The 26,563-nt window shown below is 35.3% G+C and overlaps 1 protein-coding gene across 1 annotated transcript in view; it reads right to left on the reverse strand.

Moving 5' to 3' along the window:
- The window catches only part of LOC150097442 (BBSome complex member BBS2-like), a 539,668-nt gene that overhangs the window by 270,748 nt on the left and 242,357 nt on the right, over nt 1-26,563 (reverse strand). The window contains exons 8-9 of the mRNA XM_090406918.1: nt 25,909-25,995; nt 25,674-25,809 (exon numbers count right to left, since the gene is read on the reverse strand). Of these exons, the coding sequence (XP_090263044.1) occupies nt 25,674-25,809; nt 25,909-25,995 (223 nt within the window). The remainder of the gene's footprint in view (nt 1-25,673; nt 25,810-25,908; nt 25,996-26,563) is intronic.

Below are 26,563 nucleotides of genomic sequence, written 5' to 3' on the forward strand. Positions count from 1 at the left end.
GCAAACATGTGGTGAAGCACTGAGCACCGATATTGAACAAGTTCAGCCCTTCAGAAAATACATCAATGAAGTCATTGAATCTGAGGGTCTTATTTTGTCAATGCAGATGAGACCAGCCTGTTCTATCGTGCTGTTCCTGAAAATACACTCGCAAACAAACATGAGATTAGCACGCCTAGTCACAAATTAAACAAGGAGCACATTTCAGCTACTTTGTGCTAATGCCGATGGCACGCATCGTCTCAAGCCGATGGTAGTCAGAAGAGCACGAAAGCCTTGCGCTTTGAAGAATGTTATGAACTAGCTGCCTGTCATCTATCCCAGCTCAAGGAATGCCTGGTTTACAAGCGACATTTTTTCTGACTGGTTTTTCAATCATTTCATACCTGAAGTGATTGAAAATCTCTCCTGAAGATGTAAAAGCTATTTTACTTCTTGATAATGCATTGGCCCATCCTAATGCTGAGAAGTTGGTTAGTAGGAATGGAAGAATAAAATGTATCTTCCTTCCTCCAAACACCACTTCTATAAACAGCCTTTAGATCAGGGAGTTAGTGTTGCCTGCAAGAGGTTGTATAAGAAGAAGTTTCTTGAAGAGGTTATGGTTGTCTTGGAGAACGAAAACAATCCCAAAGAAGATACAAGAGGAGTCAGGACACTTCAAAATTTGCGTGCATACATCAAGTCTGCCATCTTTAATTTTGCTGCCGCTTGGAAGGAGATAAAGACCACAACATTGACTAATGGCTGGACAAAGTTACAGAATGGGAGTGAACCAGAATATGATTTCAGAGGTTTTCAAACTCCTGATTTCATTAAACTTTGATGTGAGCTGGTGATAATGATAGTGAGAATGACATTGAACAACTAGACATCAACGAGGGCGACCCAGGCTACCAAATTCTCAGCCAGGAAGAGATTGCTGAAGATGTTCTACGGGGTGATCAAGAGGGGTTAACAACAAGGAAGAAGAAGAAGCGGTTCCAGCTGGTCTGAAACTATTGGTCATTAGAGAAAACACGGACATCATCTCACTCATAGACGCATCTTCTGATCCAGAGGTCATTGCTTATTAAACATTTTTGGCAATTTCGATCGTTAATTATTAAGAAACAGTATAAAAGTGAAAAGCAACTGAAACTTGATGCTTTTTTCAAGCCCAATCCTCAGTAAAATGGTATAGCATATTGCATAAAAATGTTCTCATTAAAATATATTAATACCACTGAAAGCGTTTTATTTTCAAAACTAAGATTCGCGATTTAACGGACTTTCAATTTTATGGACAACTCTTAGCCCCTAATAGTCCGTAAAATCGAGATTTTACTGCACTATTATTTTACTATGCTGCTGTTATGTACCACCGAGTCATTTCTAACTGTTGGGGATTTTGTGAATACTTAATTTCTTGTCTTTTCTCTTAGCAGTTGTAAGTTCAAGTGGTAAGTTCCTTTAGGTTGTCCATCCGACTCTTCCATGGTCTTTCTTTCCTTTTTATGCCCTCAATCTTCCCCAACATAATTGCCTTTACTAATGATTCATCTACTCACAAAATATGTCCAAAATACATTAACTTTCTTTTTTTTAGTGATCATTGTCTCTAAGGAGCATTTTTTTATATTTAAGGACTAAGCAGTTTCTGATTAGTGCTTAATTTCAATTGAACTCCAACTATCAACAATTCCACAGTCTGTACCTAAGCAGAGTTTAACATGTCTGAAAGCTAACATGAGTAGATCTGGTTTTGTTATATTTTTAGCTCATTTTACTCTTGCCATAGTGAAATAATAACTGCTTGGATAGCTCTTCTCCGCTTTCTTTTGGCAACAATATAATCTACCTGATTTCTGTATTTGCCATTAGATGAAGTCCATGTATACAATCTTCTTTTATGTTGTTGAAAGTAAATAAACTGTTTTCAACAGCTTTTTTATTGCCAACAAATCAAACACATAATAATCAAAAAAAATTCGACATTCTTTCTCCTGCTTTATTCCTCAGTCCTAAACACCAACATTTCTAAATATTAGTATTAAAGTGACCCATTCCTGTCCATCTCGGTTCATTAATTTCTAAATCAAAATTTGAGTTATTATTTCACTATAAGAACAGTAAAATTAGCTAAAAATATAACAAAACCAGATCTACTCATGTTAGGTTTCAGACATGTTAAAATGGAACTCTGGCTTAAATCATGAACTGGTTGTATTCATTTCCTCAAACTCTCCATTTCAGAATGTTTCAAGAAATCTTAATCACTAACAAGATCACAAAACTAGGTATACATGATTCCTCTTATCATAACTTATAACATCATATGGTTTTGATGAACTCTTATTCTTTGGGTTTCCTTTCAAATCTCTGGAATTTCATCTGAACAAAAAAAAGTTTTCTCTTGAAACTCTGGAATTTTACTTGAATAATAAAAACTATTATTTATTTTATAGCACCCTAATATTATAAATTAACAGCTACCATTTTATAATGTACATTAATTGTTTCTCTTACCATGAAATAATGTACTTAGACAGTTAGTCTAATAATGTTATGGGTACAAGTATACTTAAATTTTCCACATGTATATGGATTTGTTCCTTTCTCAGTAATCTTTCCATGTGGTGCCTTTCATACTACGCTTCACCAGCTGCCCATACTACTTATAAATAGTGTAAATACAATTTATTTTATTTTATATTTTGTTTTTTTATCTGGCCTTTGCTTGTAACATAAACTGGAGTGGTAAAATCCCCCAATCACTATTACCCTGTGGTTATATTTTAAAAGTACTTTGATGTTGTTAAAATAAACAATTAAGTCCATAAAATAGTAAAACATACATCCATGGTAAACAAAGCAGAACATTTTCAAATTGCTCTTAGATCTTCTAGTAATGTTTATTGCATGTTCAGTTGGCTTTAATTCTCAGATAGAATTGTTTTAGATAAAAATAAAAATGAATTTAGAATATAATTTCTGTTAAATGAACTGGCTCCTGAAATGCACCATAAATTCAATTAAAATAGATAAGACTTTTTGAAAAGAAAACTTTGAAGACATTTGAAATCGATTATCCATGATTAAGCATTAAAAGAGAAAGAACTTTTATCATAATTCCATAGAGAGACAAACAATAATTTACTGTCAGTAATTTCATATATTAATCTTCAGGAATAGTCACTATTCCAATGTGACGGACAAATTATTGATAGTAAAAATTATCATCATCATCAGTATCAGATCTCTGTGAAGTCCAAGGACTCATCACGAAGGTCACACTGTTAAACAAAGCTCTGTTTCACAAACTGTTTTTGCATTCACTACACTTTCAGACAATGGATTTTAATTGACAGCTGCTCAATCATGCAAATAACCTGTTCCTTATTCCTTGCTCATACCCTCCTTATATATAGAACCCAGGATTGACTTTTGTTCTATTCTATCTCCCCCACTCTATGAACAATTTCTTCCACATTAATATGGTAACAATCATTTACAAATTTACATGTCTTATTCATAACCAGCCACCTCCTACCACTTCTCTTATCCAGAAGGCTCTGCAAATTGCGTTCTCGACCCACAATCTTTTATTATATACTCAACATTCCAGATTCAAAAAATGACCTTAGTCAATTTTCCTTTCCAATACATCCTGAGGATGTATGTATTGAAAATCAGGTGACCAAATCTGCACACAGTAATCCTCCCCACAATTGAGCCATACTCTCATTACTGCAACATGTTAATATCATTCACATCATTTAACTAGTGTAATGTCTTCACAATTTTAGAAATGTGATCCCTAACTTCAGGTCTCTGTTCACTAGTCCAAGATATTTCTTTCATATTCTTCGACTAATTGTATACTCTGCATCCCATCCTTGCTTAAAAAATTTCTAAACTTTACACTTCACAATGCTGAAAGTCATTTCAGTGTTGTGAAGTGTAAAGCTCTGAATTCCATGCTATATATCCAAGCTGTATCCTGAGCTTTTCTTTCCATGGTCATTATTTTTCAAGATATTTATTTTTTATGAAATGAGAAGATAACAAATAATTTAATTCTTATAATTCCAAGCTTAAAATAATTCACGCATGAATCATTAACCACAATGTAGTAGATTTGTAGTGTACATCGTGTGTTTGTGTGTTATTGGGGGGGGGGTCAGATCTTAAGCTTAATAATTCTCACCGAAAATAAACACTGTTGAAAGTATTTATTCCCAAAAACTAGTTGCAGAGGTGTGTTGAAGTGTGTGTGGGGGGGGGGGGGCGACTTTTTATGCCAAATTCATAAGAAACTGTTTTTTTGATATTGGTTCACTATAGTGAGTGTTGAGCAAATCAAGGAAAAAAAGCCCGTAGCATAATTTGCTCTCATATGCTCAGGGTCAAACAAGAGAATTTTTAATGAAAACAGTTAATTCAGGCATGTCCACAAATACATATTACTGAAAGAACTTTTAAAAACTGATTAATTTTTATTTTTCATTACAAGAAACTGAAAGTTTAATTTAAAAATTATTTAAATTACAGATACCAAGAAATTATATATTTGGTTTGATCCTTTATCCAAGTGTAAGCAAAGTTTGCCCCAGAAGTATTCAAAGCACATCTCCTTGCAGACATGTATACTGTTATGCATTATGGAAAGGGTCACTACCCAGAATGGTTTCGACCTTTATTGAGGTCTCTTCAGTGGGAGTCAGACCCAGAGGTGATACTAAGGTTGAAGTAATGCAGAAATCGTATGAGTTACCAAAAGGTGTCACACTTTATTATTAAATTACTCTGGATTAGAGAAAGTTGTTGGAGTTTTTTCACTTGGTTATACTACAGTAAGTGATGTGAAGCCTTAGCTTTCTTATATGAGATGCCTCAGTCCTGAAAATACTTCAGGTGCAAACTTTGTTTGCTTACACTTGGATAAAAGATTAAACCAAGTATACAATTTCATGGTATCTTTAATTTATAGTATAACCAAGTGAAAAGACTTCCAACAATAAAGATTATTTAATTAACAATAACATAACATTAATTGCATGGGAATTATTACTGCTTCCAGCAATTTTTTTTTTTTTTAAGCATTATAAAACTACCCAACACATTAATTTTCCAATGTGACAAGGGAATTGGGAAATTAGTGCACTGTATCAAAAAAATACACAATATGTAAATATGTTTCAGTGTTAGCATATCTTAATTCAGATTCACATAACTCTCCACAATGTATGTATATAAGCATATATTGTGTCTCATAATTCATTACAAGAAACTGAAAGTTGCTTTTTTTCAACATCATAAAAATAACTTTTTGATTTTTTACTATTAATAATTGCAGAGGAATTCAATGTGCTGATGATTACTTCTTAAATTAAGAGCAAGTACAAGAGATACGACAATCTCTTATTATATATTCAGCAGATACACTATTTTTAAGTTTCACTCCTGAAATATAAATGTATTTTTTTGTTAACTCGTTCATTCATTAACAGTTACCTTGAATGTAACTGTTAATGAATGAGTTATTTACAGTTGTTATTATTAGAAGAATTCCATGGAGTCAAGGAACGCTCAAATAGTAAGAAGATTGTAGTTGTGAGGACTGCATCAAGATAAGTAAATTTTTATATTTATTCTGTGATGATATTATGATTGAGCATTACTGTGTGATACATGTGACTTGTATGTGGTGTATATGGGCTTATACTGTGTATTATTTTAAATTCTTTGTTTCTTGTTTAGTGCTTGCTCTGAAACAGGATGGCAGAAAGCAGGAAAACACTGTGCAGGTTGGTGTGAAAGTCTGCCATAAGTCTTTGACTCCATAGAGGACTGGTGTTAATAATAAAGACAAATAAAGTGAATGTCTGGATTTTTTACTTCTACACAGACTATGCTACATATGAACTACTTCACATAGATCTTGTCATCTGGTTTTCAAAAGAATGAAGAGATACTGGAAAGGGTTCAGAGGTGATTGACTAACATGGTTTCTGGAATGCTGAATATAAAGAAATTCTGGGCAAATGCAAGTTGGAAAGTCTAGTGGAGAGGAGGAGAGATTATCATATCTCTCTCCTCATCTCCATATAAGTTGGTGAGAGGTTTTTATCAGATTAATGTAGATGAGGTTTTTCACAAAATGGGAAGAGATGGAGAGAACAAGCATTTTTCCCTGAAAGAAGATGCAAGCAAGCGAGTGAGAGGCAGGTTTTTTTGTATGGAGAGCAATATTTTTGTATAATGAGCTGTGTGTTAGTGACAGTGGGACCTCTTACAATATGTCTTTAATTCCATCAAGGTCTGATGATGATGATGATAATAATATCTATCATATAACATCTGTCATATTCTTTAACATTCGCTGCCAACTACGAGTATACTCGTATGACGCTTACCGCCAGCAACGAGATTACTATACTGACCTTGAAGAAGTAAAAATGCTTGGCTTGTGGAGCTAGCATCAAAACTGTGTATTCTCATAGATGGTATATGCTCTGCACAAGCCAACTACGAGTATACTAGTATGACGCTTACCACTGGCAACGAAATTACCGTACTGACCTTGAAGTGAAATTGCTTGGCGTACGGGAACAGACTATGCCGAAGTAGCGTGGCAGCGAACGTGTTAAAGATACCAAGAAATTATATACTTGGTTTAATCCTTTATCCAAGTGTAAGCAAACCAAAGTTTGCGCATAAAATATAATCAGGACTGAGGCATCCCGTATACAGAAGATAATGACTTCATGTCACTTGCCTCAGTATCCCATAATGTAAAGCACATATCCTTATAGGTATGTATAATAGTATGCATTATGGGTAGGGTCACTACCCTACACAATGAAAATCCTAGAGAGGGTTCTTGATGGAAGACTGAAGAAGGAGGTGGAGATTGCAGAGGAGCAATTTGGCTTCATGCTTGGTTGATCGATGACAGATGTTATCTTTGGGCTACGGCAGTTGATGGAAAAATTTCAAGAGAAGCAACGAGAGCTACATCTGGTATTTATTGATCTGGAGAAAGCGTATGATAGAGTGCCAAGGCAAGAAGTCTGGAGGTGTCTGGGGGACAAGCTGGTACTGGAGAAATATGTCAGGCTGGTGCAGGAGATGTACAGAAATGTGTACATTTCTGTGCAGACAAGAGTTTGGACTTGCCTGGAAGAGATGGAAAGTTTTCTAGTGACAGTTGGCTTGCATCAAGAATCAGTATTAAGTCCGTTCCTGTTTAATATTGTGATGGAGGTGGTGATGGAGGAGGATGGAGAGAAGACACACCTTGGACTATGTTGCATGCAGATGACATCGTACTGTGTGCAGAATCATGAGAAGAAGTGGCAGCTAAACTGGAAAGTTAGAAGAAGGTACTGGAAGAGAGAGGTATGAGACTGAGCAGAAGTAAGACAGAGTATATGTGTTGCAAAGTGGATGGCAGCCAAGAGACAGATCTGGAGCTGGAAGGAAATGTCATCAGGATGGTCAGTGACTTTCGATACTTAGGTTCAACAGTGGAAGAGGATGGAGAGGCTGAGAAGGAAGTGGGATGCAGGATACAAGCTGATGGAGGAACTGGAGAGAGAGAGATGGCTGGAGTGCTATGCGATAAGAGGATGCCGATCAATCTGAAAGGCAAAATCCAAAGGACAGTAGTGAAACCAGCTATGACGTATGCTATGGAAACTGTGTCCCTGAGGAAAAATAACATCATCAGGATGGAGGTAGCGGAGATGAGAATACTTAGGTAGATGTGCAGTGCGACCAGAAAGGATCGTCTGAGAAATGACTATGTGAGGGGAACAGTGAAAGTTACAAACTTAGGAGCGAAGATACAGGAGGCAAGGTTGAGATGGTTTGGTCATGTGATGAGGAGGGAGGATGAATATGTGGGAAGAAAGGACGTGCAGATGGATATGCAGGGGAGAAGGAAGTGTGGGCGGCCAAAGAAGAGATGGAGGGAGCTGGTGGAAGAGGACTTGAGGAAGAAGAACTTGGATATGGTTACAGCCCAAGACAGGAGGATGTGGAGGAGACTCACCAAAAACAGCGACCCCCACTTAAGTGGGACAAGCTGCAGAAGAACAAGAAGAAGATATAATTTCTTGGTATCTTTAATTTATAGTATAACCAAGTGGAAAATCTTCCAACATCTGTCATATTCTAACTTAAATTCATTCACACGCTTCACATTTACAACACATTCCATTTATTCACACAAACTTCACATTCAAATACATTTCCATTCACCTATGACTTTTATCATTATCTTCATGACCTCCACAGTCACAATATTCATTGTACAGTGAATACAAAGTTTACTGTACCACTCCTTAAACTCATCCACCGTTTGCACTTTCACTACCCTTTCAGGGCAATGTGTTCTTGCTCCTACCATTGTCCATGCAAGAAACTTACTTCTTATCTTTTTAATTACTACTTCCTTTTGTAAGTTTCAGGGTTGGCCCCACCCATTGTTTTTTCCCAGCATGCTACCACATGAAAAATTTCCTCAGTGTTAATCCGATAATAACCTTTCAACAGCTCAAATGTTCAATCATATCCCCCATTTTTCTTCAATCCACCAAAGTCTGCAGTCAGCACACCCTTAGTCTATTCTCATAATTAACATTGTAGTCAATATCATTTTTGTTATCCATTTCTGCACCCTCTTCAAGGTTACTTAATCTCCTTCTAATCCTAGTGACCAGATCTGAACAAAGAAATCCAGATGTAGCTTGATCAAAGTTTCATACGATGAGACCGCCACTCTTTTATCTCTTGCGGTCAATGTGCTCTGAGATGTCTTCACAACCTTTACAATGTCCTCTGAATTTCAAATTTCTATCTGCTATCACCACAAAATCAACTGCTTCCTCCACTCCTTCCAGCATAACTTCACCAAGTGAGTATGAAGCATCCCATCCGTGGATCTGAAATTCAAAGCCTTAAATTTTGCTGCATTAAACTGATATCTCCATTCACTTTGCCACGTTTCCTGCTTATTCAAATCCTCTTGAGGAGCAAAAACATCAGCACTATTATTAATAACCCTTCCAAGATTCACATCATCTGCAAACAACTGAATATCTCCTTGTAGTAATGGTCCTGGTATTCTTTTCATAGATTTTTTTATCTTGCTTATACTGCTACATTTGAGATTACCAGAAAATGTTCTGAATATACATATATCATTAACTCTACAAAGTGTTGTGTATCTTACTTGTGAAGATAGCATTTGTTAATGATTATACAGTTTAATAGTGATCATAGTCCTCTGGAACTCCACATAAATTTATGGATATCATTTTTATGGAAAAATGTGTGTGCGACCTTTAATTCATAAAATGATGAGAAATCTCTCAATTTATTTTAATTTAAATTTAACTGCTGTTCTCTATATCTGCCTACAATCTCTCCTCCAATTATTAAATAATAATTTTATTATAAGGTCTTATCAGCTTTTCTAAATCACTGCAAAATATTTCACTTTCTTCTATTTTTTTCTTCTTATGGAGAATATATTCCTATTTTTTTTTTTGAAAGCTTCTTTCAAACTTGCATATTACAGTTGTTGTTCTTTCATTAATTAAAATGTAGCTCACACTTCTGGTCTTCCATTTTTGATCTATCATTATTATTATTAACATTACCCTAAGACCCCATGGGAGTCAGAGGCTCATCTAGGAAATCCTTTTGTCATATACACAGCTCATCATACTGTGCCTTAAACACTCAAATTCTCTGCAGACAACACACTCTTAGACAAGGCATTTCAATCATTAACAACTCTCCACACAAAAAAAACCTGCTTCTCGCTCCCATGTTCACATCCTCCTTATACAGCTTCCAAGGATGATCTCTTGTTCTCCCCCAATCTCCCACTGTTTTCTGTAATTGACATTCTAGAGATCAGAAACCATTTTAGTCAGTTGCCTCTGGACCCTTTCCAACATCTCTTCATCCTCTTGAAAACAAGGTAACAAAATCTGTGCACAGTAGTCTGTGTGCGGTCTAATCAGAGTCTTATCCATGGAACAAGAATCTCCTTACTTCTACAAGTCAGTGTCCTCTGCATCATTCCCAGAATTTGTTATGTTATCCTTACATTTTGGCAATGTGTCCTTAAATTTTACATCCTTATTCACCATTACCACAAGATCTCTTATTTCCTCCAACTCCAACAACATATCCTTACCAAGTGTAAATTCTACATTCCGTCTTTATTATCCAAATTTTAAAACCTTATATTTTGCAACATTGAACTGGCATCCTCACTCCATTCCCTTCACTCAATCTATTCAAGTCTTCTTGTAAGGCTGCAAAATCTGTTCTACTACTCATAGTTCTTCTCAACTTTGCATCATCTGCAAACAACTGAATATCCACATTCAAATCTTCCCTAATAAATATCATTAACATACAGGTTAAACAGCAATGGCCCTAAAACAGACCCCCTGAGGCACAACACTAGTGACTTTCCTCTTCTTGAATATTGTTCCCCCATACACAACTTGCTGATACCTATCAGATAGCCAATCTCCAATTCAATGCTAGTCTAATATCCAACCCCATCTACTCTAGTTTGGCTATCAACTTATCATGTGGCAATCCATCAAAAGCCTTTGCAAAATCTAAGTATACTATTGTGTATCCCTCTCCTCTGTCCAATGAAGCCATCACCTTATTGTAATATTTAAGTAGATTATTAAAGTGTATTCTCCCATTTACAAATCCATGCTGTCCATCAACGATAATACCATTATTGCCAACCCAATTCTGGATCTTCGCTCTCACCAGCCTCTCCAACACTTTAACCACAACATCTGACACGCAGATAGGCCTATAATTTGATGCTTGAGTTCTGTCACCTTCCTTAGTAGCATTATCTTGCCTTCCTTCCACTCCTTTGGAACTTGACCCAGTGCAAGACTTATATTAAACAAATATGTCAATGCAGATGCCAACTTCCTGGCACATTCTTTCAAAATACATGGTGATATATATTATCAAGTCCCACAGCCTTATTAACATCAAGTGTTGCTCAATGCCCAATATACCTCTAGCTCACTCACAGCCAGTCTCTCCTCCTCCTCCTCATCATCATCATCTACTGCTCTTAAACTTCCAATGATGCCCCATTCACAAGAATGAAAGACCTTTATGAACTGCTCATTAAGTATATCAACTATATCCTCTACAGCAATTGTTCTTACACCAATTTTTTCAAATCAATGGTATCCTTCCATAATCATTCTTTTTTTTTTTTTTTTTTGCTGGCAACATATGGAAGGAACTCCCTAGGATTCTTTTTGGCTTCATTAGCTAACTGCTGCTCATACTTCACTTTTGCTATCTTTACCAACCAAGTCACACTCCTTGCCTGTTCTTTGAAATCCTCATGGAATTGATTATTACCACTCCTCTTATGCTGCCTCCATAATGCTTTTTTTTTTTTTTTTTTGCTCTGTATTGCACTCTTAATCTCCTCATTAATCCACTTCACAACTACCTTATTTAATCTTCTGACCCTTGGAGTACATTTAGACATTGCTTCTACTAGACAGTTCTTGAATATCCCCAAAGATGCATTGATCTCCTTTCCAGCTAACTCCTCTTTCCATGCTACATCTGCAAGATGTCTCCTTAGCAACTCATAAACACTAGCCTTATAATTCAACATATACCCTTTCATCACAGAGGTCCTCACACTACTGGCAACCAAACATCACTAACTGGAGCATGATTTGACACCTCATTTATAATTACATCCTCTGATGAGATGATCAAATCCAAGACTCAATCCTCATGTGTCCTATAGCTTGCTCTTTTATTCTGCTCTAGGCCATTATATATCATTACATAATGTGCTTCTATAGTTCCCTTTCATTTTTTTCCAGTTTATTTTTTCTCTTTTAACTGCTTGTTGAATTCTGTTTCTTTCCTGCTAACCCTAAGTGGTAACATTTAATATATCCATTATTCCAAATCATTTGCCCTTATTCTTGCTTTGGTTGCTTTCAGCAAAGCTGGAAGCAACCAAAATTATCAAAATTTTACAAGAGATCAATAGCCTCTTGCTCAATCTCCAACCTGAAGGACCAGGATCTTTCTTTCTTAGTCTGGCACTTCTATCTTAACCTGGCAGACTAAAGTGGCCCTACTGGTAGCTATGTTACCATCAGCATAGCTGCCAGGGTCATTGTGCAAGCTCCTCACCAAAAGGTTGAGATACCATTGAGGAGACACATCCATCTCTAATATACAAAAAAAAATAAATAAATAATAATAATCCATTAAATTCCCTTAATACATTCTATGAAGTGGTCATACAGATACCACTACCAGTCACTCTACTAATTATTTTCCCTCTTATTTCATCTAAAATGAAAGAACTTTCAATTTTCTGTAAGAGAAAACAAATCTCTTCACTTTCATTCATTACCATCCTTGTCATTTTTATAGCCCTCTCACATTATATCCAGTACAATTATACCTCACATACATCCAATAATTATTAATTATCGTATACTTCTTTTGCCACACTGCTTGCAAAATTTTACTGAACATTTCTATCTTATTTATTTGCATGATTACTATTTAGTTTTGAGCAGAATAAAATTGATATTGAAAAGAAAAGTGCATAAGAAAGTTTTAAAACAAATCAAAGTTCAGCACCTTTTAGAGGTGAATTGTAGAGAAACATCATTCAAGGAAAAGTGAAAGACTTTGAAAACAAGAACCAAACCTTGCAGATTCAGTGGCAAACCCCAGGAAAACAATGATGGATTCAGTCAGAGAGGCATGTGGTGAGGTGGTGTGGAAAGATAGAAAAATCAGAATTCCATGGTTGATTCAGGAAATTAGAGGCAGTCAAGGAAAAGAAGAAATCATATCAAAAGTTCCTGGCAAGTAAGTCAGCTTGTGCTCTTAGAAAATACAGAGAAAAGTATATAAAAGCAAAGCACTGTGTAAAACTAGCTAAACAAAATTCATGGAAGGACTTTGGTAAGAACATAGAAAATAAATATCAGGATATAATTAAAATATAGTAAAATAAAATAAAATTAAGTAAAATATTCTGAAGGCTGTTGAAAAAGCTTAGAAATGGAGGAAAGAGTACTGTAAAAGAATCAGAGATGACAATAATGACATGAAAATGGAAGATAAAGATATTCTACATGTATGGAGCAATTGCTTTGAAAGACTGCTAAATGAGACAAGCAGTGTCAGCACAGTGGTAAAAATCACTCAATGGGAATACAATCAGGAATACATATCCATATTCGAAGTAGAAAAAACCATCAGAAACCCTCAAATGTGGAAAGGCAGCTGATATCTGACCAGAAAAGCTCAAATATGGAGGTGTAAAACTTTTACAGTGGCTGCACTTAATAACTCTCATTGTACCCATATATAAAAAATGAAATAAAACTGAATGTGGAAATTACGGATGTATTTGTCTACTAAGTGTTCCTGGTATGATTTATGCAAGTATACTTGAGAAATGGCTAAAAAAAAATTGTGGAAAGGTCATTTAGTGAAGAATAAACTGGATTCAGGCCAAGCAGAGGTTGTCATGATCAGATTTTCACTTTTAAGCCAAATAGTTGAGAACCCTTGGGAATATACATGTAACAATGATCTGTATTTAAGTTTTGTAGATCTGAAAAAGGCATATGATGAAGTGCCAAGAGGAAAGCTATTCAAAACACTACAGTTAGGTGGTGTAAATGGGACATTATATCGAGCAATACATAGTCTCTATTTAAGTTATGTTACAATTGAAGGATGTACAGGAAGATGGATTGATGTTAAATCACATGTGCAACAAGGGGACACATTATTTTACCGTTATTTATTATCTATATGGATCACATTATGAAGAGAAAATGGTATTAAACCTGATATCAAAATTGGTGATGTTAATCTTAGCTCTTTACTTTATGCAGATGATGCTGTACTTCTAAATCAATCCAGTACAAGTTAGCAAGCTTCTCTGACTAAATTGAATGACTGTTGTAATAAATTTAGTATTAAAATCTGCAATACAAAGACAGAGAATGAAAATAGGCAGAAGCATTGAAAATATCAACTATCCTGAATGGAGAACCTATAAAACAAGTAAAACATTTCAGCTATTTAGGCACAATTTTTTTACTAAAGATGGAAAATTAAATATGGAAATAGACAACAGAATTAGAAAGCTGGTATAGCAGAAAGTCAAATGAATAAATGTATATGTAGGAAAAGAAAAATTAGTCAAAACCAGTGGCGGCCTGTACATAAGTCCTGCGACACTGCAGCACCCCCAAGGAAAAAACTAAAAATTTAAATTGTTTGCGTTTATAAATAATAACAATGCTTACAACATGATATAAATGCAATACAACATGTTAAAGGTTACAGCTTATGTTTCGACAGGGATTGAATAGTTAATAATTGGAATTACTCGGTTAACGCTTCAGATTACGAAACAAATACACTACCATCTAATGCAGTGTAGGAATTATCACAATCGACCAATCGTAGCCAGACTCGCCGATATTCGTTTGTGCTTGTGATTGCACGTTACAAGGTCACTCCGACACTGCTTGGTTGGGCAGTGTATCGTATGCTTGCGTTATTTCTGTGAGATACGAAACTTATTATTGGTGTTTGTTCGTGGTGAGGGTGAAATATTTTTAATAAAGCAATTTTTCAATATATAAATTTATTTATTAATAAATTTGTTACTGATTAGGAAAAAAATAATTTATCATTAAAAAAAAAATTTTTTTTAAATATTTTGTATATGCAGCACCACCACTTAAAATTTTCACTGGCCACCACTAGTCAAAACACTAAATTAGTTGTATACAAGACAATATTCAAATCAATTTTAACTTATAGATCTAAGAGCTGGGTTAGAAAAAAAACACTTGATCAAAAACTGGACATTCATGGATATGAGAGTTCTGAGAAAGCTTAGAGGAGTGAACAGATAGCATCAATGGCAGTATTATACTAAAAATGAGGATATTAGGAAAAAACCTGCCATTTGTAGCACTCAGGAATGCGTCAAGAGCTGGTGGTATGGTCTCAGGTGGTATGGTCGCTTAAACAGAATGAAAGAGGAAAGATTAGCAAAACAAGTGAGGTTGGCAGTAAAAAGACCCAGAAGAAGACCAAGATATAGGTAGACTGTTACAGTAAAAAGTGTCTTAGAAGACAGAAATATTAGATCTGATAATGCTGGAGTCTTGAAAGATAACAGATTAATTTGGAGAAAAATTGTCAACTGGAAGTTAGTAATGGTGTAACGTTTTCATGCAGTGCTATCATAATATTCTGTAAACCTTCTGAGGGTATATATCAGGAATTTGATGATGATGATTATCAGCATGACTCTTGGTACACAGCTTCAGACTGCTGTTTTCCAGATGTGATTTAAACAATTCATCATGCTATATTAAACTGATTACAAAGCTTTCTATATTCATCACAGTTCTACATATGTCAGTTTTTGACTAAAACCTTCCCTTGCTAGAGAAGGTTTTAGCCACTTTGGCAGTCAGTTCCTCAAATAATTCTTCTTCAACTGCTTAACAAAATTGATATATAGCCACATCATCTGATTCTATCCAAATCCAATACTGTAAAACCTTAAGTTGTTCTCATCACATGAAGCTTAAGCTAGTTAACCAAAATTAACTCATATTCATAATCTTGGAATCTCCCTTCTCTTTAGTCCATATTCTCCTCATTAAAACCTCTTTTTACTGGTCTATCCATTTTATAGTTGCTGCCTTCTACATTCCCAGGTTTATAATAGAATCCTATGAGATATACCATTCTTTTTATCTTGATTTCACACCAAACAGTCTAAAAGCCATTTGTCATCTTCACTCCAAGTGACCATATAGTTTCTCTTCGATTATTAATGGTGCTCCTTTCTTTTCTCTTTTGTTCTGTCTATTCTCTTGAAAGATTCTACATCCCCCATTTCTATTCCTCTTATTTCATTCTTAGTTAGCCAAATTGCATATTTGCCAGCACTTCTTGGATAAAATGACTCAATCTATGCCAAACTTGTCATTATTGCTGCTAACATACAGATATAAACTGCTAATTTGAAGAACCATAAATTATGATTACAAAGTTACTCCATCTGTGCTACCATACTAATCAACAACCTTACCCTGTCTCTTCAATCATTACACTTCCATGCTTTCCTAGATATGATTAGTTATCTCACTATGCTTCAAGTCATCCCACCTAAACTATTCTCTCTCTCTCTCTCTCTCTCTCTCTGTGTTACACCCCTCCACTTGGAGTTGATACATACTCTATACTTAACCCTCACTCCTCTGACCATTCTAGATACTATGCTCCTTTTAAAAAATCACTACCTCATTCTCAAGTCTTTCACTATGCCTTGTCATAATCACTTTCTCATCCTTATATCCACCTTCCTTCTCTCTTTCCATATCTTGCCTTTCATGCTCCTTACCCCATATTTATCCTGCATTTTCTTTTCTTCCCCATCCAAACAATTCCTCCACATGCAACTAATACCAAACCTATTAAAATGTAGCCTATTTCTTTTAAACTACTCCAGCTTCCTTTCAAGCTCAGTTTCCATTCAAAAATTCAAAGAAAAAAAAACGTGGAAAAAAAATGCTGTTGCAATTGGTGATAAACTATTATCATCAATTGCAACAGCATTTCCAAACCATTTTAACATTATTTTTAACAGTTCCAAAAATATTTGTGACCATAAATCAAAATTTGTGGCCACATATGCTGGCGTAGATTTGGCCAAGTGGTTAACATATCTGCTTTCCAAAACTGGCTGTGGCTTCAAATATCACCATGGGCAGAGATATTTGTGATTTCTTTAGGCGTAAGATGAATTTCATCATTTGGTGTGAGATTACTGCCCTGCTTATTGGAGGCTTGAAAAAAAATTCAATTTTTGATCTATAGAGACCAAAGTTTAAAGACCAAAATAGAGTTTCTGACTTACATAAAAATAAATAATAAAAAAAAGATTAAAAAAAAAAACACCCTTAGCCAGCCAACCCATGGTACTAATGTACATCAATTTACAACCTCTCATGGGTGAGGACACAAAAATTGCAACTAGGACATCCATTCATTCCTTGCACATTTACTTATCTGGAAAACATCTACTTTTTTTACCCATGACTTGAAATTTTTTAGGAAATGACAACATATACTAAAATATTAATCAAAAAACTTTAATCAATACCTTCCTATATTTCGGCAATGTTACATTGCCATCTTCTGGGAACATAAAAATATGATATGTGCATGCAGGCACTGGACACATCTGAAAAGCTCACAAAAATCGTAAAAAATTATGACTTGACTACTTGTTACAAACCACATAAGAAATTGGCATTCCTTATCTGCTCCACCAATGACAAGCCACTTCCCCTAGACTTAACTGGTGTATACCAGGTCCCTTGCAGCTGTAAACTGTCCTACTATGGCCAAACAGACAGGACAGCTAATATTAGGATTTCCGAGAACAAAGACTACATCCGTTTCACCAATACAGCCACTCAGGACTTGAGGACCATGCACTAGATTCCCGCCATAGAATACGATGGAAGAAAGCCACTTTACTACACCATAGAAAATATAAATATGAAAGATTGTTCTTGGAATCAGCCTCAGCTCTAAAAAACTTCCCAAATCTCAACAAATTTGGGTGCATGAGACTGCCCAAAATTTGGGAGGATTACATCCTTATCAGCCCCGACAGCCAAGACAACCCAATTTAGCCCACTATGGGTTACCTTTAGGGCTCTAGGACCAACGCCAGTTGCCTTCTTCAGCCTCATTTGCTCGTTGTTAGTGCCTGCATACACATATCATAGTTTTTATGTTCTCAGAAGATGGCAATGTAATATTGCCGAAATATAGGAAGGTACTGATTAAAGTTTTTTAATTAATATTTTAGTATACATATTCATTTCCTAAAAATTTAAAGTCATGTGTAACCAACGTATAAGTTTATCTACAAGAACTTTTTTTTTACCCATTATATCAGTGACAATATAATTTCTATACAAAGCCTCCTTTTGTGTACTAAATCTCTTCTCTACTCATCCACTAACTGCTTTTTCAATGAAGCAATTTCATCCACTGCACACACTATTTCTGTCTTGGTTTATTCATCATGCTAAGCTGCATGGCTCTCTCTCTCTCTCTCTCTCACCCCCCCCCCCCCTAAACTGTTCCAGCAGTAGACATGTTCTCGTTTGGTCAGAAAGCAAAATATACTTGACAAGAAATTACATTATTGTTTTCATCCTTTACTCAAAAGTGTGTAGGCAAAAGTCTGCATGTGAAGTGGCTCCACAATTAAACTACTTCATCATCATCATCATCATCATCAAATTCCTGCCATGTACCCTCAAGGGGTGTACAGGATATGACAGTACTACATGAAAAAATTACATCATTACTAACTTCCTATCTACAATTTTCCTCCAAATCAGTCTGTTACTTGTCAAGACTCCAACATTATCAGATCTTATGTTTCTATCGTCTAAGGCACTTTGTACCGTATCAATCCACCTATATCTTGGTCTTCCTCTGGGTCGTTTTCCTGCCAACCTGGCAGAGAACACTTGTTTTGCTAATCTTTCCTCTCCCATTCTATTTAAGTGACCATACCATCTGAGATTAGCTCTGCTAACGCATTCCTGGATGCTGACAATGTCAAGTTCTTTCCTAATATCCTCATTTTTAATATGATATTGCCATTGATGCCATCTGTTCATGCCTCTAATCTTTCTCAGGACTCTCATATCTGCGGTCTCTAGTCTTTGGTCAAGTGTTTTACTTCTGACCCAGCTCTCAGATCCATAAGTTAAAACTGGTTTGAACACAGTCTTGTATACAGCTAATTTAGTGTTCCGACTAATTTCTTTCTTATTCCATATGAATTTATTCAATTGACTTCCCACAATACCAGCTTTGCTGATTCTGTTGTCTATTTCTATATTTAGTTTACCATCTTCAGTAAAAATTGTGCCTAAGTAGCTGAAATGTTTTACTTGTTCCACAGGTTCACCATTCACAACACAGTTGACATTTTCAATGATTCTGCCTATTTTCATTGTCTTTGTCTTTTTATTGCTGACCTTCATACCATATCTATTACAACAGCTATTCAATTTAGTCAGAGAATCTTGCAGACTTGTAGCGGATTTATTTAGAAGTATAACATCATCCGCATAAAGCAAAGAGCTGACATTAACATCTCCCATTTTGATATCAGGTTTAATACCACATTCCTTCATAATGTGATCCATATAGATAATGAATAACAGAGGGGATAATGTACATCCTTGTCTCACACCAGATTTAACATTAAACCATCTTCCTGTACTTCCTTCAATTCTAACTGCTGACTCACAACTCAAATAAAGACTAAGTATTGCTTGATATAATGCCCCATTGACACCATATAACTGCAGCGTATTGAATAGCTTCTCTCTTGGCACCTTGTCATATGCCTTTTCCAAATCGACAAAACTTAAATACAGATCTTTGTTATATTCCCATGCTTTCTCGACTATTTGTCGTAAAGTGAAGATCTGATCCTGACAGCCTCTATTTGGCCTGAATCCAGCTTGTTCTTCACCAAGCTTTTCTTCCACAATTCTTCTCAACCGTTTCTCAAGTATACTTGCATAGATCTTGCCAGGAACACTCAGTAGGGAAATACCTCTGTAATTCTCACATTCAGTTTTATTTCCCTTTTTATATATGGGTACTATGAGAGCTCTACTCCAATCATCGGGAATTCGTCCCTCTGTCCAGGCTTTCTGAACTATGCAGTGCAGCCACTGTAAGACTCTTATACCACCATACTTCAGCATTTCTGGTCGAATATCATCTACTCCTGCTGCCTTTCCACATTTCAAGCCTTTGATGGCTTTTTCTACTTCAAGTATGGATATGTATTCCCGAATGCATGCCTGGTCAGTGTTTTTTATCACTGTGCTGTCATCACTGCTTGTTTCATTTAGCAGTTTTTCAAAGTAATTACTCCATACTTCAAGGATATCTTTTTCTCCTGTTTTCATTTCACCTTTATCATCTCTAATTCCTTTTACAGCACTCTTTCCTCCATTCCTAAGCTTCTTCAACAACCTCCAGAATATTTTGCCACCTTCTTGATATTTATTTTCTATATTCTTGCCAAAGTCCTCCCATGACTTTTGTTTAGCTAGTTTTACACACTGTTTAGCTTTCTTACATTTGTCTCTGTATTCTGTAAGAGTAAAAGCTGACTTATTTGCCAGGAATTTTTGATATGCTTTCTTCTTTTCCTTCACTGCCTCTTTAACTTCCTGTGTCCACCAGGGAGTTCTGATTTTTTTATCTTTGCACACAACCTCACCACATGCCTCTCTGGCAGAATCAATCAATGTTTCCTTCAGAGTTTGCCACTGAATCTCCAAGGTTTGATTCCTGTTCTCAAACTCTTTCATTTTCTTTTCAATAATATTTCTGTATTTTAGTCTACAGTTTACATCTGAGAGCTGCTCAACTTTTGTTCGCTTTAAAACTTTCTTACATGTTATTCTTTTCAATATGAAATTCAATTTTATCCTGCTCAAAACTAAATAGTGATCACTTCCAATTTCAAATCCTCTGTACACTCTGGTGTCCTGCACCAGGGAGAAAACATCACTATCAACAATAACATAGTCAATGAGACTTTTTTTATTCCTAGCCTCTTCTCTCCATGTGAATTTGTGCACATTTTTATGTTGGAACATGGTGTTAGTAATAACCAGTCCATGTCCTGAGCAGAAATCCAACAGATATTTGCCATTATTATTAGCTTTGCTCTTTTCTCCAAATTTTCCCAAAATATTTTTGTATGTCTCACAATCATTTCCTACTCTACTATTTAGATCCCCAACAAGGACCAACTTTTCATTTTTCATTGTGTCAGTTGCTTTTTCTAAAGCCTCAAAAAATTCCTCCACTTCTACCTTAGTAGAACCTTCTGTGGGACCATAGGCACAAATAAGTCTCATTGTCCAGTTCCCCATTCTCATATTTGCCCACATTACTCTACTTGAGACTGACTGCCATTCAAGAAGATTAGCCTCGTATTTTGTGTTGAATACTATGGCTACTCCTTCTTTTCCTTGATTGTTATTGCCTGAATATAACATTTTGTATTTATTGCTCAGAAAGATCTCACCAGTTTTGGTCTTTTTTGTTTCAGTCACCCCTATTATGTCGATCTGGTACTTATCTAATTCCTCAGCTAGCTCCATTTCTTTGCCATTCAGGCTTCTTATGTTGATAGTACCGATCTTTAACTCTGGTGATGTTGAGTTGGGGTTTGTTTTCAGATTTAAACTACTTGTATATAGAAACTTTTCACTTTACATCAACTTACATTATAGGAATAATGCACAGCACATCACATCACATCACCTTTCAGACATGTAACCCTTCTCATGATACATGGAAATAAACACACATCTGAAAGGCATCTATGCATTATAGGATGTAGCATTTGTTGACACTTGGATAAAGGAAAAAAACAAGAGAATTTCTTTTATTATTATTATTATACCTCCATCTACCACCACTAGTATTTTCACAGACAATCACAAACATCCATGCCCACAGCGGGATTCGAACCCAGAGCCTTTTGGCTGGAAAGCGGACACGCTAACCACTCGAGCCAGCATAAAGATTGAGTTATACTTTTCAAGTATAACTCAAACATTCCATTCTATCACTGAAATTCTTACTTGTTTCAAAGAGGTGACAGAAATTAGGTTGTGATGGTTTCTCACCAACTGTGCTCAAGGGGTGTACTCCTGAACTAACACTCCCCTTCTTTATCATCTCTATGCTCTATTATACTCAGCTGGCATCTATCCACAGCATAGAAGTTATAGACAAAAAAAAAAAATAGGCGATAAGCATCTACCACCAAATCAAAAATAAACCTATTGCTCTTACCTCAGCATCTAAAGTAAAGAAGGTCATCAACCGATCGACTTCAACCACCTGGAAAACAGTCAACTAATCAGTGATCACCAAAATGGATTCTGCCAATCAAGATCAACAGCAGATCTTGCCTTCATCATCCACCTATTGATACATGTAATGGAAATGTTTGGAGAAATCTGTGCTGTTGTATGCAATATTTCCAAGACATTTCATACAGAGTTTGACATTAAGGACTTCAAAGAAAATTGACATAACATGATCTGCCTTCTTACACATTTGTAATTGGACTGCCTGTTTTCTCTTCATATTCTGTTACTTCACATACCTTCTTCGTTATGTACATAAAATGACCTCACTGATCTCATGTGTTTAGCCAGTTTTGTTGATGAAAGCACTGTTCATTCCTCTTACTCATGTGACAATCTGTACATAAATATCTCAAGCTTCAAGATCATCAGCAATTAGCATTCTAATCATTGATCTCCAAACCATCCTTCATTGAAGTGATAACAATCTAGTCATTGTCCATAACACAATTTTGTCTATTTTCTTGCAAAAAAAAAAAAAAAAATCTTGGTTCTTCTTACCTTACCTTTGATAATGCTTAACTAAAATCTTCTCATAAAAACTAAAATGATCACTCTTCTCAGACTGACAATTAATCCTAGCCTTTCACTTCTATAGCATCCTCCTCTTCCAAAAAAAGGGGAAAAAAACATCCATTTTTGTTCAAGACATTACTTGACTTCTATAGTATTCTCCAAGTGATTGATGCTCCTCTCTCTCTCTCAGAGACTCTCTTTAGCCATTGTTTCATAGATGGTCAGCATTGTGTCACTCCTACAGATATTTCCAAGGGAGCTATTCAGCAGAACTCTTAGAAACAACGATGAAGGAGAATGCTATATTTGAATTACTCAAAGGTGTAAAATTTGGAAGAGGAGGACGAGGCTTACCTCCTTCGACTACAATACTGTTTCCCATTGTAAATATGGACACAATAGTTATAAATTTATCGAAAATTACAGTAAAACCCCGAAGTTACACGGTAGGTGGGACCAACAAAAAGCATGTAAGTCAAATTCGCATAACTCAGGGTATAATTTTGCATTTAATTTATATATACAAACATACAATTGGAACCAAAGGTTTACAAAAACACCTATTTTTTTAAGAAATATAATCATAATTGTAGTTTTTCGAACATAAAAAAAGAAAGTTATTTCGATGTTGATGGTTTCATAAAATCTAATAGATTCGTCTGATAGCATAATGTCTTTTTCTAGTCACGCAAAATTTCTTTATAGCAAGCTAATGATTTTTTTATTCCTTGCCTTGTGGCTACAATTCGTTCCTTGTTAGAATCTATGTCCTCCAAAATCTGTAAACCTTTCTTTTATGATTGTTCTTACTGTGGATTCCTGTAGATTGACCTTCTTTGCTAGCTCACAAATTTTCATTCCGCCTTCAAAATCCTTAATAATGTTGAGTTTTGTTTCCAAAGTCAATGTTTTTCTTTTCTTGCTAGCTGTAGAAGAATCGGACTTGCTTCTTTTGGATAACATTATTATTTTTTATGTGATAAAATTTTTATCAAGAACATAACATTAAACAATTGCAAGGTTTGTAGACTATAGTAATTGTGTATGAATGGAGACCACACGAAACACGTCAGTGCTTGTTCACAGCATGTGAACAAGCACTGGCGAATGCGGCAGGCACCTGAAAGATACGACTAGTGGTGAGACATGAAACAGAACGGGAATACATACATATAAGAAACCGCGTAACTCCGGATTCGCGTAAGTCGGGATATGATTGTATATATATTTAAAACTTGTCTATATTATATATAAAAACTTGCCTACCATATCAGTTCACACTTCACACACAGAAAACAGATGAAACTCCGAAAACAAAAACAGCAACTCAGAACAAATGACAAATGGATTAGTTCACTCAATAACCAATCACAGCCTCTAGGTGCTACCATCTCAGAGCTCACCCTGACTTGCCTTCTGGGCAGTTTAAAACTACTAGAAAGCAAAGAATTTGACCAGCTGCAGAATCTGTACATCTTTTCAAAGGGCTCAAAGGTGTATGTATTTTGAACACACACCCAGGCTATTAATGTGAAGGTGATGCAATGTTTACACATCGAAAAGCGTCCTCTTCATGAAGCATTAGTATATTGTGTTTACTTTTAGGAATCTCGTGAAGTCTGGAAACAATCAGGGGAGTCTTTAATGGGAATAAATGCAAAAATATAATATCAGTGATATTGCTATTTAGTGGATGAGTACTGCACTTCCGGAATATTAGCCCCTGATATATATATAATTCGATTTCATGGACAGTTTACTACAATATAAAATGTAGCTAAAATCAGCTTCTACATATACTGTCTTACCAAAGATCAAAGGACTGTTCAAATAAAAACAAAACATATCTTTATTTAGAAATTAACATATTGTCCTGCCTTTAGCCATAATAATTTATTCAATGTATTGTGGAAGACTTTCTACTAATTTCTGTAAAGTCAAGGGTATACCTTGCCTCACTCCTCCTTTCAAGTATGTTCTGGTAATGAAGACAGTTGTTTTGACCTTGCACTCATTCTTGCATTCTTTCACATCATCCCAAAGACATTCTGTCAGATCAAGTTGGCTTTATGTTGGCCACTGCAATCTTCTAATGTAATTTTTTTCAAACTACATGTTTACAATCAACAGTTAGTAGCATGGAACATTATCATGTTGGCAAATGTAAGAGCCAGAACCATAAAAATTGAAACACATATAAGACAACACAACTGTTCAGAACATTAGTGTATAATCCTAGCAGTTATGATTCCATTCACTGTGACCTCTGGACCTAATCCATATAATAAAAAGCAATCTTATATCACTATACAGCCTGCTTAAAACTTTCTCTTTGGGAAAAAAGGCTCAAGCAAAAACACATTCTCCAGGCATCCTGCATAACCAAATGCCCATTAGAATGAAAGAGCATATAGCATGAATTGTTACTCAAGGTTTTGTATGTGTCGCCAATGCCAACTGACATGATGTATTCAATATTGTTATCCAAGGTTTGCAACTCTTAAATGAAAATTCATGGCACATAGCTTTTTGAGTGTAATGGAAACGTGACTGGATTGCATGTGGCCATTGACATTTCTAAATACAGATTCTCTCGAGTTGGATTAAATAAGGCATTCAGCTTCTAAAGCAGTACTAGTATCTGTTACGTCAGCATTTAGGCCTAAATGGTCAAATATTATGCTTGGCAACCTGCAAACATTTATAATTTTAGCACATTGTTAACCATGAACTTAGGAATGCTTGACTGTTGAAAATAATATGCAGGTGTTTCTCAAAATGTCATCCAACTACTATTCCTATCTGACATGTATGAATTCTTTCCGTGTCCTCATTGTTCAGCACACAATGATTAAAATCACTTCAAATGAACTGCTAATTCTTCTTCTTCTTCACAGGCCAGAAAATTCAGATATTAAGTCACATTTATTTATTTTATCAAAGGCAATAAATACAACTGTGTGTCTTAGCATCCTATGACTTTTAGTAGGAAAGTGTTCTAAAATGGTTCAGAGATAACACAGTTATTATTTAAAAAACATTGAAATAAACAGAATTTGTAATTACCCTCTCCATCTACAGAACAAAAGATAAGTTCTTCTTGACCATCAAGTCTATAATCACCCTTGGTAATTCCAGCAATGCAATGAACAAAATTATCTTTGAAGACAACTTCTCCAGACTGAACATTACGAGCATCAATCTGATAATAAAATGTACAACTTGAAGAAACCTGACAATAAATTTCAAGGTTCATTAATTTCAAGATTTGCACATAGAAAAATTAAATAAGAATGCTTACCTTACCACTGCTCCATCCTGTAATGAGTTCAGGTACTCCATCTCCATCCAGATCAAAACTGAAGATACTTATTGCTTGGTTTTTGGACTAAGGATAAAATTTTGCTTTTGTTAACTTATAATTTGTTATTTTTGCTTAAAGAATAAACAAAGTCCGAATAAAACGAATGAAACAAAAGCCCTTGTAAACAAAATCAAATTAATTAAGTTTGAATTGAAAAGCATCCTGGAAAGTTAACTTCTTACAAGATTTTTATTATTTTTTAAACATTAAAATTGTCAAACCAACTTTATTTAATTAAAGTTTTTATTAATAACTGAAGTTTTTAATTAAAATTTTAATTAATATATTATTAACTTTTTTTTAATTAGCATACTTGATGTTCAAACCAAGAAATCATCTTCACTGCAAGTATCCCTTGACTCTCTTCGAAGGATCACTAATCAGGTATGGATGCTTAGACATTGATTATCACCGATGTTGATGTTTAATGGAATAAACACACATCTGCGGATAATAAACACTAACTAAATATGTTTAGTTAATAAATTATGACAATTTTTTTACCTTGGTCACAAGCCATCTTTGCTGGCACAAAGAAATACACTAACCACTTACACTCATCCCTCTATGGGCACAATGATGGAAACTTGCT

The sequence above is a fragment of the Typopeltis vanoorti genome, chromosome 17, assembly GCF_054136105.1.
Source record: "Typopeltis vanoorti isolate ZY-2024b chromosome 17, IOZ_Tvanoo_1.0, whole genome shotgun sequence".
In the NCBI taxonomy this organism is placed as follows: domain Eukaryota; kingdom Metazoa; phylum Arthropoda; class Arachnida; order Uropygi; family Thelyphonidae; genus Typopeltis; species Typopeltis vanoorti.